We start from the raw sequence: 15,028 nt of genomic DNA, 5'->3' as shown, positions 1-15,028 counted from the left end.
GAATGTCGAAAGGATGTCACAACAGTGTTCACATAACTTCAACTGCTTGAGCTCTTGAAATATTGCAAGGCCACAATTAAATTCCAGCTTCACCACTGCACCCTCTTTTAATTCTCTCTAACTCCCACTGTTCAATTCCTCTCATAACTCTATAATATGAAACAATATATCATCATCGCCCACATTATTAGCCTACTATTAGTTTCAAATCCCACCCTAATTGTGTTGAAGAAGTATGTTGATGTAGGCAAACACCCCACATTGGTTGCAAATGAGAAGTTTGAGTGGCTTATAAGTCTTAATCTTCTCTCCCTAGTAAGACACTTTCTCAAAACAAGCTCTTAAATTAAAGCAGACAATATCTCGTTAATGCATTGATCCATCTAATTTCTACCATGGACCAACCAATCTTCACCAATGGAAAAGGAATCAGAGGTTAGTATAAATTAGTCCATTATTTTCATTGTTTTTCTTTAAATACTTTTCCTTATAGGCGACTTGATTTATTTATAATTCTTATCCTTGTATCAATGCTCGAGAAAAAATTATATCCTATGCTAATTATTTATGTGGAGTAATAATTCAATCATAGTGCGAGTTTGTAAACATGAGTGATGCATTGCTGGTAGTGGTAGCGCATAGTGATGCATGCAGTTTGGTACACAGATGCATGCATGCATCATCCATCAAGAAAGTTGAATAATATTTTTCTTTGGCTTAAAAGTTTTTAGAGGGGAAATTGAAAAATGCAGAGTAGAAGAAAAAAGAGTTGAGAGATGGGGAAAAAGCAATTGAGATTGTAACAAGATAAAGTAGAGCATTGGAGCCAAGTTCTAGAGATAGGGCCTTATCTTTTTATCCTTCATCCTCTCTCTCACCGCATATATATATATATATGTATATATATATTTCTTCTTCTTATTATCAATTAATATTTATAATTTTCTACACCTCATCCTACTGTAAAATGAATTATTTTTCTTCTGCATGCCATCAAAGTCACATATATCTCTTGATACGTGTCGCTCCCGCGTTGGCTTTCCATTCTAATTCAGAGAATATATATATATATATATATGCATTTTTGGCCGGAAATATATATTTTTTCCCTCCATTTCTCTTTTCAAATTATATTTATTTGTTAATTTATATCAATAAAATCATATATTCTTTGAAGTAAAGTAAAAACATTTAGAAATATTTAACATTCGGGAATTAAATTCTATTGAGAGGAAAGAGAACACTAAACTCTGGGCTTTATAATTATAGCTAAAATAATTATCATCTGATTGATCTTTCACCCATCAGAACGTCTTTAAATCCCAAAGAACAGAAAACTAAAAGGAAATAACATTACGAGTGATACTGCAAAATAATTAGCCCTGCATGACCATCACTCCCATATATATACAAGTTTTTTTCAAAAACTTTTAGAATGGAATAGTTGCAAAATTCACGTTAATCATTTATATATAAATAAAATATCAATTTAAAAATAGATGATTGGAATTATGCAAAATGAAGGTGGAGGTGTACATGTTATGTATGAACATATATATTATGAGGACACTGAAATTAATTAATAATTAAAAAATTCTGGATTAGGGTGATATTTTTGCAGGGAAAGATGAGAGGCCGAAGATTGAATTAGCAACATCGAAACCTGATCTCCAAGTGTAGAGCTGTGCTTCACTCACCTCTCGCTTTCATTATCCAATACATTTACATGCATGCATATGCATGTTCAGATGTAGTGCCCAGAATAACACTTTAAATTTCTCGATATAAAGTGAGTGAAATGTATGTCTCATTGCGCAATGTCGACCATTAACAGCTGCCTCGTCTCTCAACTCATCACCCCCACCTCCGCCCACTCTAGAGTTGCACTCCGCCCCGTCGCCTCCGCCAGGCTCAACAACTCCACCCCGACTCCGCCCTCTCTCATCCGCAACGAGCCCGTGTTCGCTGCTCCTGCCCCCATCATCCACCCCCTTTTGGTATTCTCTCTCACTTAATCAATAGCACATTCACCTTATAACACTTCCTCTTTGTGTCTTTGTATTGGGCGTAACACATGCTACATTACATGTAGGACAATTAGTCGAGTGTCTGCAATTTGATTTGAATAAGAATTTTTCATACATATTTTATTGGCTTTACATGTGGCAACATATTGTAATAAAATGTTGTTGCACATGTTTCTTGCAAGTTGGGGCTCTTTCTAAGTTAATGCACAGGGTTATGCCACTTGCACCTTTGTTAGGTGACATTTTCACATGATAAATTGCTCAATTACAAGACTTTTATGACATGCACAATGATAAATGTATACGTGGCGTTTGTTTGAATCACCTTATGTGGTATATAACAACCTTAATTTGAAGTTACACACAAATATAAATATATATATATATATATATATTATATGTTCTCATGCATATTTTGTATACTAACAAATATTATTAGCAAATTGTTACTTATAAGCTTTTGAGTAGGTTATTCTTTTTATTTCTACCATAAATTTATTTTTCTTGATTAGTATTCATAACGCTCTCATGCATTGAAAAATTGCAGAGAGAGGACATGGGAAAGGACTCGTACGAGGAAGCCATTGCTGCCCTCCAGAAGCTTCTGAGGTTTGTTGAAAATACACGTGGGTGTCTAAAATATTTATATATCTCTATTGCAGTTTGAATGACTTATACACATAAATTGACGGTGTGCATGCAGTGAGAAAGGAGAACTGGGGCCTGTGGCTGCAGCAAAAATTGGTGAAATCACAGCTGAGTTGCAAACAGCTGATGGCAGCGCCACACTCAATTCAGAGTCTGTTGAGAAGTTGAAGAACGGATTCATCCACTTCAAAAGAGAGAAATATGAGTAAGTCTACATAAGAAAAGAAGAACAAGAATAAACATATTGAAGTTCTAACATATATAATTAATTGTCTGCACAATTCAGGAAACAGCCAGGTTTGTACACTGAGCTTGCAAGAGGCCAGAGCCCCACGGTACATAATTTTGGTTCCTAATTATTGATTAGTTTGTTACGTTTGTATTTGGCTTGTTTACGTTACTTGACATTGATACGAGCGATTGTATGTGCACAGTATATGGTGTTTGCTTGCTCTGACTCGCGTGTGTGCCCGTCACATGTGCTTAATTTACACCCAGGGGAGGCATTCATGGTCCGAAACATTGCTAACATGGTTCCTGCATACGACAAGGTCAATTAACTGTTAATCCTTTCAAGGTCAATCATTTCTAGTCTTCAGCTTTGTGATAAAGTGTAATGCCAAATACATATTACTTTTGCTGCAACAGACCAAGTACTCTGGAGTTGGAGCTGCCATTGAGTATGCTGTTCTGCACCTCAAGGTGAATTTAGACAAGATTTCTTGTTTTGGTGCTTGGTGAAATTCTGAGGTTTGTAAATCTTGAAAATGGGAAAGGGTAATTGAGTGAATATATTTTTACAGGTGAAGGAAATTGTGGTGATTGGGCACAGTGCCTGTGGAGGAATCAAGGGGCTCATGTCCTTCCCATTTGAGGGACCCTCCTCTACGTAAGCATTCTGCTATGCAGAAATAACTCAAAAAAATTTTACCAAAATCATTTACGAAACAAGTGTGATATATTTGAAATGTGATTGGTACTTTTCTTAAATTATACATAAATTATATGGTAAGTACACTTACCATATAATTGGTTAATTTTCTGAATAACTTAAACCTTTTACCACAATAATACTTGGAATCCTGAGATTTTGAGTTAGTAATTATGGCATGTTGTGTATGCATGGGCTTCAGTGACTTTATTGAGGACTGGGTGAAAATCTGTTTACCTGCCAAGGCCAAAGTGTTGGCTGATCATGCAGACAAACCTTTTGGCGACCAATGCGCACAATGTGAAAAGGTTAAGAATCTTGATATCAAGTTTTATCATAACTGTCGTGATTCTTACTATAATAATAATTACTGTTTGAAATCTGCAACAGGAGGCAGTGAACGTTTCACTTGGAAACCTGCTGTCGTATCCGTTTGTGAGAGAAGGGCTGGTGAACAAGACCCTTGCATTGAAGGGAGGTTACTATGATTTTGTGAAGGGAAGTTTCGAGCTGTGGGGGCTCGAATTCGGGCTTTCGCCATCACTCTCTGTATGAACCTGAAACTTGTATTACAGTGATGACCCTTTCTCTGTTCCCTTATTTTAACCCTTTCTGATCCGAGAAACTGTGATGTATTTTTCCCTTATATGAGAAAAATGATTATATTATTATTATTAATAAATGTGAGGACGAGGACTCCTTTTGTTGTACAATAACAAGAAACCTTTTTGTTTATCAAAAAAGAGTTTCAGATTTCGAGTTAATTATTCATTGTGGGCATTTTTTGTGTATTTTGGTTGGCTGATAGGTAAAAGATGTGGCCACAATACTGCACTGGAAGCTCATGTAGGGACATGGTTAAGAGGACATTTCCGCAGAGATATGGGATTCTCTGTATTCATAATTATCTCACAAACAATAAAACCTACTTGTTTTCTGTAGAAAAGCTTCCACCAACTGCAAGAACTAGATTTTAAGTCTTTGACAATCGACTACTCATCTCTCGTTTCTCTTTCACTATGAATGTGAATACATACCACTGGATACAGACAGTGAATTTCAACCACTGACACACTGATAAACAATTATGGTTTTCTACTATTGCTCAGAAAAAGTAATGGCTTAAAATGATTTGGCTTCCAACTAGATTGTATCAAACATATTAAATAATTAAATAAATGATCATCTGATCTCCATCTTTTGTCTCATTAACATGAAGAGAAGTGACATGAAAAATGCTTTACTTGCATTTCCTGCTACATTTTATATTGAGGCTCAGCAAGTGTTTGTCATACAGCATTTCCATTCGTGGACTATTTATAATGTTAAATGCTCAGTGGATAACACAGAAAAATAGTAATTTACTTGATGTAATATAAGACTTACAGCAATCAAGAGTTGGTACATCAGGTCTCATCAGGCTTTGGTTCGAGGGTTACTGGTATTTTTTCCAGGTGATCACCACGAAGCACCTCGATAATTACCTATGCAGCAAAACAATTATATACTCAATTTTTTATCTTTTTCCACCATAATTCAACTGTTCTTAACTAGTTCACATGCCAAAAACGTTGGTTAAACCAGATCTTTTAGCATAAAAAGGCAATCTTGCGGTGATTTCCTCAGCTTCTCTTTAATAAGATTTTTGTTCAACAATATGAAGTCTAATCATTTATCTACAAGCAGTGGCAAACAATAACAGGCAGCAAGGATCATATCTGTCCTCTCTGGGGAGAGAGAAATATTTAGGAAAGTTAAGTAGCATTTGAAGTTGGTACTTACCTTGTCACCTACTTTGCATTGGTCGAGGATTCTGTACAAATCACTGCCGTTGGAGACCTTCTTTCCATTAATAGATGTAATTATGTCACCCAAAATAAGTCTGCCAAAGGTATCACGCTTGGAAGGTTGAAGACCCTGAAGGAACAAGATTAATGAGTTACTATCAGCAGAACACGGTCATATGAACATGGACATTCAACCTCTAATGCTTGAAGCAAAATGAAATTTCATTTGATTTGAAGCAAACGCCCATTGAACCATTTGAAGGTGAACGAGTTCACAACAAACATACTGCTTTGCCTGCTGGCCCATTTGGAGGAGCATCCAAGACAAGAACCCCACTAACTCCAAGTTTCTCCACCATTTGATCAGGCGCAAACTTAATTCCCAAAATCGGTCTAGTTACTTTGCCAAACTTGACCAATTGATCAACAATGCCACTCACAGTGTCAACTGGAATTGAGAATCCAACACCAGATGATGCACCGGACGGAGAATATATGGCTGTATTTATGCCAATAAGGTTCCCTGAACTATCAAGAAGAGGCCCTCCACTATTGCCAGGATTAATTGCAGCATCAGTCTGGATGACATCCTGGATTGGACGACCAGTTGTCCCTGAGATCTCTCTACGAAGTCCACTGCAGCAAACTTGAATCTATGAAGTATAACATCACGGCACATGAATTCATATGCAATACTTGTTTGGTGTACTAATTCAGTGTTCTTTATGCTTGATGAACCAATAATAGGGGGCATGTAGAAAGAAAGTTTCTGTTCTACAGTTGGAAAACCACTGATTCATGTGATTAAGCAACTCAATCATGTGCCCCTACAATTTATAAACATTATAAATGAGAAAAGAAAAGGGAGGTGATCGAGGGCCTTCTCTGCAAAATGTATGGATCAACTCTTTTGTGGTATTATAATGCCAAAAGAGCATGTAATATCAATGTCAAAGGAGCGAATACAGCTTGAACAATTAGGTTACTTTCCACAAATTTTTACTTTCCAAACCAAGAAAATCGTCCAGCAGAATATACCAATTATACATCTCGCGAATTAAAACCAAGAAATAGTATAAATAATATTAGTTTCTGAAAGATTTAAGTATAATTCATAAATACAATACCTGATGACACCGGTTGTAAGTGTGTGGTCAAGCCCAAACTGTGAGAAAAAAATTGAATCAAAGACAATGTTAATCAAATGCTGATGATGCTATCCACAGTACATATAAAACTTGTGCCTTTGATCACAGTATAACTATGTTCAGATCCCATTCCTGGGGTATGTTGACTAAATGTAAAACACATGCATAAAAAGCTTGAAAATGGATGGAAAGTTTCCCTGCGCTTACAGGGTTTCCTATTGCATATACTTTCTGACCAACAAGCAAGTCCGCCGATACACCAATTGGTATTGGTCTCAACTTGTCTTTTGGCGCGTCAATTTTGAGAACGGCAACATCTTTATCCGCATCAAAACCAACAACTTTTGCATCATATGTGCTCTCGTCTGCTAGAGTAACCCTACACAAACATTAGACGATCAACCAATGAATAACAAATATCCTATAAGCAAATTATATTATAACTATTTTGCTCATATGAATATCAGAGCAGCTTATACGATAGAATGGATAGCAGCGGCAAACATGTTCAAGGGGCGCACAAACTCTACTATCTGTGTCTATTAATAAATACTTGTGCAGCAAAAGATATAATATACAGGGCCAATCAGGATTTCAGTTGTCCTAAATTGGTAGATGGAGAAAACCTTCCCGAAACTCTTGGACTATTCGCAGGACAAACTGTAAGTAACAAGTGCATCAAAACAACAAAAAACAAGATTCAGTACTTGACATCAGATGCACCCCGAATCACATGATAATTCGTGACAATGTGGCCCTGCGTATCCCATACAAATCCTGATCCTGACCCCTGAGGCACCTCCAGCAAATCCAACGTAAGCGCGTCCTGCCTAAACATACATTATCAACCCCAAAGTCAAAACTCAAACTACACAACACATTTCCTATTATTTTTTGTTTAAAAATAAAAGAATAATAAACAGCATGCTAAAATTCAAGTCACAAATTCTTACCTGGACGCGATGTTAGTAACGTATACAACAGAAGGAGTGTTCTCTTGGAAAAGACGAACTGTAGCCAGCTCATCTGGCTGTAATTTCTTCGGCGTCGCAACTACAAAAGCAGACGCCGAATCAACATCACCAGCGAACAACGAAACTGATAACGCGACCGAAGCGCAGAGCACGAACGCTGAATCCACGAGCTGTTTGAAGCTATTATGCGAAGAATCTTCATCCGAGAGCTCCGAAGTGACAGTAAGTCTCTTGCCAAGAGCGGAAGCGACGATCTTACAGACTAAGTTACGGCGATGTTCCGGCGACAGAGATTTTGCGGGCCAACATTTGGAGACTGGATTTGAAGACGAAGAAGAGAGTGAGAGTTTTGGAGGGGAAAAGAAGAACGTAGAAGCTAAAGCAGCCATTTTCACAGTGTTAGCTACGCAGAAAGAGCCAAAATTCTCTAATTGGTCACTGGAATTTTCTAATACGAAAATAAAAAGTATTCAGAATTATTTCTCTTTTTCATATGTGGCACGTTTTAGATGAGGGGAATGAGTTCTCCGTGAAGGTAAATTAATTTAATTGGGCCTAACCCATTTAAACGGCCCACATGCAGAGTCCTATAAAGTTTTGGGCCATTAGCGCCATATGTGGACTCGAACACGCTTACTGAAGAAGGCTCCATTTTAGATGATTATATAGCGCTTTCCTATTACAAGTACTATGCCATTGGCCCATCGACTTCTGGTAACGCATGTTTTTCCAGGATTGCCGATTGCTTATGCTGAGCGTAAAAGTTAAAAGAAATAAAGATGGAAAGTGGTGAAAACGTGTTCTCGATATTGAAACGCTATGTGAAAAAAACATAAACCTCAAATTGTATAATATTCATGTGTAAAGAGAAGTTACTACAGACTACAAAATTTTATTCAAGGGTCTCAATTCCTTGGGCACGCCATCAAAATTTCCAGAATTAACATCTGATTGGAGCACTGGTCTTTTCCCACTTTTCCAGTGGATGCCCTCAGCTAGATGCTCTTTATTTGGCGTCAGCATGACAAAATTGGGATCTGCCCTTTGATAACTGCTCACAGTAAAACAATGTTGGGATATCAGATAGATGAAGCAGATGGATGAAGCATTTTTGTGATTCAAATATCAAGCTCTAATTGAACTTTCTAAAGCATGCAAACGATGACGACAAGCGAATGGATCTTACCTTGCTTCCCGAATGTTGTCAACACGAATACCAAATCCAAAGGCTGTTTCTGCCATGGTGCGATCTCTAGTAGCTGTAATCCAACAATTTGTTAATGCTCAAACATGTAATACGTAGCCACACATGTGTACAAATTAAACTGGACTGAATTGTACGGATACATCTCTAGAAAAGAACAGCTTTATACCCATTCAGGAAATTACGCTAATATACCTGACATGCTTAATGTGAAAGCAGGTTTCCACCATGATTTGAAAGCCAATGCTATTGACGAGCTGAGAGGCCCCACCTTTCCCTGAGGAAATGAAGAGACATATGTCTTGAACCAAATTTGTCAGTAAATTAGCACATATTGACACAAATGTTTAGCTTGAATTACCTTGAGTAAGAAATTCTTATTCGCTTGCCAAGATGCAGCAATTTGAAAAGTGGAATCCTGAATATTGTTTGACGACTTGTCATCATCAACGCTTCAGAAAAAATTGAAAACGTTCATTATTTGTTTCAGTGCCACATATTCACTTGAACTCAAAACAAACTTTAAGACAAGATGGGTCCTATTAAATTGTGTAGCTAATGGTAGAAGTACCTCGTCTGCAACTCAAAACCGAAGTCAATGTAATTAGTGATTCCAACTATTTCATCTTCCTCAAGTGGATTTTTCACCTATGTCATGGCAGAAATTAGCTTTTGTCAGTCATATCCCCAACACGGGGCCCAAAAAGATTGCAGCAAGAAAATAGGCTAATGTAAAATAGATAAACAAATAAGTTTTTTGCAGAAATTTTACAACAGTGTTTAAGCATTTTTCACACAGTAACCCTCTGAAAAAAAGAATTCTAAAGCCAGAGAAGTAAACTTTTGTCTAAAATGTCCATGGTATGTGTGATAAACATAAAAACATTAGAAGAATCAATGAAGTTCATTTATTGCAATGCATATGAATTCTTCATCTAGAATTGAAGACCCGTTTATGAACTGATGGCCCAAATACAATCTTTTGCCTTCTATAGTACGAGATTAAGAAAAGACACATTTTTACAAAATCTGGAATTGATAATCAATTCAGAACCTGTTCTATAAGAAAAGACGCATTTTTACAAAATCTGGAATTGATAATCAATTCAGAACCTGTTCTATAAACAGCAATGCTTGCGGCAACTTGAAGAGTATATTCATAAAGGCAGTGATACTTCAACAACTCAGGAACCGCTTGTAACACAGTTTAAATGGTGCGCGTTATTTAAATCAAGCTACTTATTTTATCTAACTATTTTTTAGTTGCATGCCTATATACCTGTACAGTAGGTGAATATGTGAATTCAAACACATTTAAAAGCATATGACTGCACAAGCACACACAAACAGATAGCAGAGAGAGAGGAGGGAGAGACCCGTCTTTGGACCACCACATGTTGATAGAAAGAAGCAATGAACTGCAGATGCACAAATAAAAAGTTGTAAGTTGTACATATAATACAAAATAAACAAGAGAAGCATTCAGTATGCCCTTTACAATGTTAAGCAAGAGTGCCACAACTACCCACTATTCCCCCCATACTTTCAGACTTCCGGGGGGGGGGGGGGGGGGGGGGGGGAAAGCTAACTAGAAATCAAATAAATCGACATGTGATGTGAAACTGAAAACCATAAAAAGCATGATACGGCCAGATGGACAAGGCCTGGTTAGAATTGACTAATTCAAGATTTACCACATAAAGATTTCACTTTAGATTTATTGTGCTCAGATTTCTGTTGTAGTCCTCGCCTTGAGAATTCATCTTGATGTACCATGTCGCTGTAACTTACAAGTTGCAAGAGAGACAGAAAAGAAAAGGGGAAACAACCTTACTTCCTCAAATAGAGAACCATTAGTTTTTATTCCTTTTAAGGTTTTACAAAGAGTGAGCACATTCAAATGTAAAGTCTCGCGGAATAGGTTTATTGGATTGAAAATACATGAACTTTTCTGTAAGAACATTTATGTTAGCGGATTTTTAGTAATTCTACCTGAAGATTGCTTAAGAAATTGAGTTAGGAGAAAAACTTTGACTGCAAAATGGAAATTGCTAGATTAATGCGCTGAAACTTCAAAATATATAAACCTGTGAATTTTTAGCAAGTTCAAGTCCAAAATTGAATGATGGGCTCAATGGACTGCCTGATCCTAACCCATAACCGATCGCACAGCTCCAATTGGCTAAGTTTTTGTATCCTGCTCTGTCTTTGCTTCCAACTAAACATCACAAAGAATAAACATGATAAGATATCATGTATAAATTGAAAGAAAAAACCAAAAAATTTAGACAATTGTGTTTAACTTTCATAATTTTCCATAAGTTGTCATTACTTTGTTTTCAAGTAATTCAACTTGGAAGATATGTATTACAACCAAAACTGCATCAGTCCAAACAGAATGCTAATGGAGGACACACACAAATGTCATGAAACCGAAAGTACTTTAGAAACTAGCAGTATCTAAGAAAACAAAGTTTAGCATTCTCTCTAAACAAATTACGTGAAGTTCTTCTGACATCACAAACAGGGTAGTTTAACACCTTATTGTAAGAAAATTTTGATAAACTAAAACAAAAAAAATATAGGTGCCAAACAGGATAATTTGAGGGACACTAAATAACCTTTTAAGTAATTCACGAGTGCAATACAGTGTCAGCAAAATCAAATGTGCCCTTTGAGGTTACAGATGGAGCATAGCAGGGTGGTGTAATTTGTAATAAATGGCTTGAAGAAAGTTCTGGTGAAAGAGAGCAAACAAATGTAGGAGCCAAAAACAATTACATTTTGGTTCGTATTGCACTCCAGCAGTTAACCTTCCCATCTTGCTCACTAACCATGCATTTCTTGGGAATTCATCTCCAGCTGTGAGGAAAGAATAAAGTCAAGACAAGAACTACCTCTGTTTGCATGTTAAAATGAGATATCAGCTTAAGTGAGATACCAGGGAAAGGAATAACTGTAGCTCCAACCGACAGATTTGAAGAACCATATCTTAAACCCATGACGCCATAATCCTCAGAAGATACTCTGAATGCTCAAAGATGTCATAAACATAGGACAAGTGGACATATACCAACTTGCTAATGGGTGCATCATTATCTGTATTAAAAAATTGCAAGTAACCTTTGCTTCAAAAGCACAGGGAATATGCCAAATGCTCCAAACCCAAACTTGGGGTAGTACGCACAGGATCTCATCAGTAATATCCTAGACAGGCCACTCACGGAAAACATTTAGTTGTTTGTTACCACAAGAGCAGATAAACAAAGGTTCATAAAAGATAGGCTCTTACGGCTCAGTGTTTGAAACAAATAGATCAACAAATGTGTGAGGGTCATCAACGTCACTACAAAAGAACAATGGATTTTTATATGAATACCATCAAGAAAGAACTGAAATGGCACCAAAATCCAATGTATCTAAACGGATAAAAACCTTTGCCAGCGGAACTGTGCATTTCCTACAATTTTCTCCTCTGGGTTGTGGTTGATTGGACCAGAAACCTGGACATGCTAAGGAACACTGAAATCTTGTCACCTTTACTTCAGGTAGTTATGTCTTCCACCCTTCCGAGGACTTCAAAAACTAAATGAGATAGCTCACTTCAGATTATAATAAATAAGACCTGCAGCTATTTCTGAAGCTTTAGTTATAGACTGTTGTAGGTAATGAGATTCAAAACAACTGTTTATCTAGATTGCAGCTATGGTTTCACCTGGTGTTTCATACTCAAACATATCATACGGAGTCATTTCAAAGTCATAATTATTTATGAGCATATCAAGGGAAATCACAGAATCAAATAAAAACAGAACAATGTAAGGGATACAGTGGCAATCAAATCAACATGTGGATCATCAATCGGCTTAAGCATAATTCTTGTGCTGAAATGCTTTGCTTCTTCAAAGTAGTCCTCGAAGAGGCACCTCAAAGCCAGCTTGCCAAACAACAATCCGTACGATGATTCCAGCATTCTACATTGCCATCAACAACTGTTAAGTCTTAACCAACAGTCCAATGAAAAAAAAAAAAAAAACAAGGGAAATGTTATGCTGGTACATGCGAAAAATAGCTTGAACCTAGTACGGGCGGCGAGAGGAGGGAAATCGAAGAGCGGCGGAACCAGCACCATGGGCGGTGGCGGCGGCTCTCCGAAGGACCACCAGTTCCCCATTTCACGCTTACTACGATTTTTCTGTAGAATTAAGCTCAAGAGAAAAAACTATGAGTGATGACTAAGGCAAGTGTGGAGAGAAATGGCGGGGATTTGTTAGTCCCGGAGCGGAAATTCCTCAACCCTCGTAATGACCGTTTCTACTTTCTAGTGAAGCGAAGGTACGACCAGATGACGTGGCGCCGGAAGAAAGCGGATCCGCATCACGTGTCGTGTGTGGACCCGGCACGAATAATCCGACCCTTTCTGCATTCTCTCCTGTTCCTTCAATGCAATCGCTCCAGTTCCTCTATGTTTGGGCTGAGATAGTGGGTTGTGAATTGGGCCGATTCATAAGAAAATATGAAGTTGGCTTTGAGTTATGGACTGACCCACTTTCAATATGGGTTCGATGAAACTCAAGATCATATGGAATTCTCTAATCTCAACCATTAAATCTAATATAAATTCCCGTAAAGAACAATCCAATGATTCAGATACAAAATTTTTTTATAGGAGGTCTATATTCGAACTTTGAGTGGATGCATGTGTTGGGTGTCTGAATGTTAAAAAAATTAAAAAAAATAATTAGTTGTACCATTTTAAAGCTTCAATAGAAAATTTTCTAGGTGTTTTCACTCCAAAAGCTAGCCTAGGGGGATTGCTTTTTCTATTTCTCTCCTTGCCACGGATTGACTTTCATTCAAGATAAACCTTCGTCCTATGGAGCTTGGAAATCTCGTTTTGTTTTTGTACTAAAAGTAGGGTGGGGGGTACGTGTGACGTGGGCTTCTTTCTTTGAGTGATCTTCCTTCTGTTAATCTGGACCTTGTACAAGAGAGGGTTATAAGGCAGCAAGAGTTTTGGAAAATGGGTTCAAGGCTAAAGATCTTTTGGATGTAGAACTTCTATCTTTAGCTGGTTTACATCCTGTGATTCATGCTTTGATTGACCCTAATGGTCGTTTCACTAGATTCCATAAGTACTTTATTTTGTAGCTTCGTATTTCTCTTTTATTATGATTTTTCTCCTTCTTACATAGATCATGATGAATTATTGTTTCGAAATTTATTCAGAGGATATTCCTCACATTCCTTCAAGTTCCTCGAGTACGAGGTCCCCATCTGTCACTCCTGGTGCTCCCCCTTCAAGTTCCTTTAGGTCGTCACCCCCCCCCCCCTTCCTTAATTCCGTATTCGAGCTCCCAGCATCATGAGACCCCGATGATTAAAGTTGAAACTTTTCCTGCACCTGAAGCTGGGACACGGCATTTGACCCCCTGACGTTGTTGCCCTCTCCAACTCCTTCTTCATCAGTTGGCGTCTCCCGTTGAACCTATCCAACCTTCTCAAAAGCGGGCTCGTGTTGAACTCCCAACCTCTCAAATTATATTTGCTTCCAATATATATATATATATATATATATATTATATTCTTTGTTGAAGGCAGAAAAAAGAATAATAAACCGAATATTCCTTGGCTTATGTGGTGGGCAAGAAAAGAACAAATCAGTGCAATGTTTTTTTTATCTTTTATTTATTTTTGTGAATTAATAAAATAATAATAATCACATGCTTGGTGCGTAAAAGAAGCAACCACAAAGATGAAATAGTGGGATGAGGACCTCAATTCATCTCTATTCTCTATTAGTGGACTCCAATTTCCACGTGTGCTTTTCTTTTTCCCAGCTGTGGCTTTAATTCTTCATGGGTTCTGCGCCTTTCTGTGGGCCTCAGGATCTGCGATTTTGTATCACAATGAAATTAAATAATAGCACTTTTTCCCCCACATTCTATACTTTAATCATACCGAATAACGTTTTTTCTTTTTAATTAGTCTTATTGATGATTCGTGTTATGCAATGTATATAATAATGATTTAAATAGGGAGATTTGATTATATTTGTGTGTGTTGGTGGGGGAAGTGTGTTTTTTTATATATATTTCAATAACTTTTTAGTGGGTAAATTATGATGAATTTTTTTAAAATTCGATATAATTATAAATAATTTTTTGTTATTTAAAAATTATAAAAATATTTTTTTATTATTTAAAAAATTATAAATACCTTCTCATGTATGATGAAATTATGTAATTATTGGGTTGAGGTTTGAAATTGTCAATTTTATATTTGTGGTGTTTTCTTTCTTTTTTTAAA

The 15,028-nt window shown here is 37.0% G+C and overlaps 3 protein-coding genes across 5 annotated transcripts; 1 reads left to right on the top strand and 2 right to left on the bottom strand.

The window, feature by feature from the left end:
* The first annotated feature begins 1,769 nt into the window (after window positions 1-1,769).
* Window positions 1,770-4,594, top strand: CA2 (carbonic anhydrase 2). The gene is made up of 10 exons (XM_011100171.3): window positions 1,770-1,997; window positions 2,575-2,636; window positions 2,731-2,880; window positions 2,962-3,010; window positions 3,110-3,226; window positions 3,324-3,377; window positions 3,479-3,564; window positions 3,809-3,914; window positions 3,997-4,155; window positions 4,415-4,594. Exons 1-10 carry the CDS (start codon window positions 1,803-1,805, stop codon window positions 4,454-4,456), a joined length of 1,020 nt encoding a protein of 339 aa, XP_011098473.1. The 5' UTR covers window positions 1,770-1,802; the 3' UTR covers window positions 4,457-4,594.
* Window positions 4,595-4,754: 160 nt separating this feature from the next.
* On the bottom strand, window positions 4,755-7,966 carry LOC105177132 (protease Do-like 1, chloroplastic). The gene is made up of 7 exons (XM_011100173.3): window positions 7,495-7,966; window positions 7,249-7,371; window positions 6,749-6,920; window positions 6,521-6,558; window positions 5,681-6,029; window positions 5,389-5,523; window positions 4,755-5,090 (listed from the first exon to the last, which is right to left on the bottom strand). The coding sequence occupies exons 1-7, from the start codon at window positions 7,902-7,904 to the stop codon at window positions 5,013-5,015; spliced, it is 1,305 nt and encodes a 434-aa protein (XP_011098475.1). The 5' UTR covers window positions 7,905-7,966; the 3' UTR covers window positions 4,755-5,012.
* Window positions 7,967-8,302: 336 nt separating this feature from the next.
* LOC105177133 (uncharacterized) lies at window positions 8,303-13,119 on the bottom strand. 3 transcript variants are annotated; one of them, XM_088885297.1, is made up of 14 exons: window positions 12,779-13,119; window positions 12,549-12,693; window positions 12,155-12,222; window positions 12,012-12,065; window positions 11,843-11,926; window positions 11,661-11,746; window positions 11,501-11,581; window positions 10,807-10,937; window positions 10,096-10,137; window positions 9,291-9,367; window positions 9,081-9,171; window positions 8,915-9,020; window positions 8,702-8,774; window positions 8,303-8,566 (listed from the first exon to the last, which is right to left on the bottom strand). In XM_088885297.1, exons 2-14 carry the CDS (start codon window positions 12,690-12,692, stop codon window positions 8,398-8,400), a joined length of 1,206 nt encoding a protein of 401 aa, XP_088741423.1. In that variant the 5' UTR covers window position 12,693; window positions 12,779-13,119; the 3' UTR covers window positions 8,303-8,397. The 3 variants fall into 3 exon arrangements, with proteins under 3 accessions (XP_088741423.1, XP_088741422.1, XP_011098476.1); XM_088885296.1 differs by having other exon boundaries at window positions 12,799-13,115; XM_011100174.3 differs by having other exon boundaries at window positions 8,915-8,996; window positions 12,799-13,110.
* Window positions 13,120-15,028: the final 1,909 nt, after the last annotated feature.

This window comes from Sesamum indicum, linkage group LG9 (assembly GCF_026168435.1).
Source record: "Sesamum indicum cultivar Baizhima isolate 11 linkage group LG9, ASM2616843v1, whole genome shotgun sequence".
In the NCBI taxonomy this organism is placed as follows: domain Eukaryota; kingdom Viridiplantae; phylum Streptophyta; class Magnoliopsida; order Lamiales; family Pedaliaceae; genus Sesamum; species Sesamum indicum.
The sequence above is the reverse complement of the archived record's forward strand: the minus strand, read 5'-3'. Positions and strand labels throughout refer to the sequence as shown.

Coding starts and splice junctions, on each gene's coding strand:
- LOC105177132 (XM_011100173.3), bottom strand. CDS start 7,904: ATGGCTGCTTTAGCTTCTACGTTCTTCTTTTCCCCTCCAAAACTCTCA. Junction 7,372..7,494: donor GTTACTAACATCGCGTCCAG/GTAAGAATTTGT, acceptor ATGTATGTTTAG/GCAGGACGCGCTTACGTTGG. Junction 5,091..5,388: donor AATGCAAAGTAGGTGACAAG/GTAAGTACCAAC, acceptor TTTGCTGCATAG/GTAATTATCGAGGTGCTTCG.
- LOC105177133 (XM_088885296.1), bottom strand. CDS start 12,893: ATGGGGAACTGGTGGTCCTTCGGAGAGCCGCCGCCACCGCCCATGGTG. Junction 12,694..12,798: donor CCTCTCGCCGCCCGTACTAG/GTTCAAGCTATT, acceptor ATGGCAATGTAG/AATGCTGGAATCATCGTACG. Junction 10,138..10,806: donor AACTTGCTAAAAATTCACAG/GTTTATATATTT, acceptor GTGCATCTGCAG/TTCATTGCTTCTTTCTATCA.
- CA2 (XM_011100171.3), top strand. CDS start 1,803: ATGTCTCATTGCGCAATGTCGACCATTAACAGCTGCCTCGTCTCTCAA. Junction 3,378..3,478: donor ATGCTGTTCTGCACCTCAAG/GTGAATTTAGAC, acceptor ATATTTTTACAG/GTGAAGGAAATTGTGGTGAT. Junction 4,156..4,414: donor GGCTTTCGCCATCACTCTCT/GTATGAACCTGA, acceptor GTTGGCTGATAG/GTAAAAGATGTGGCCACAAT.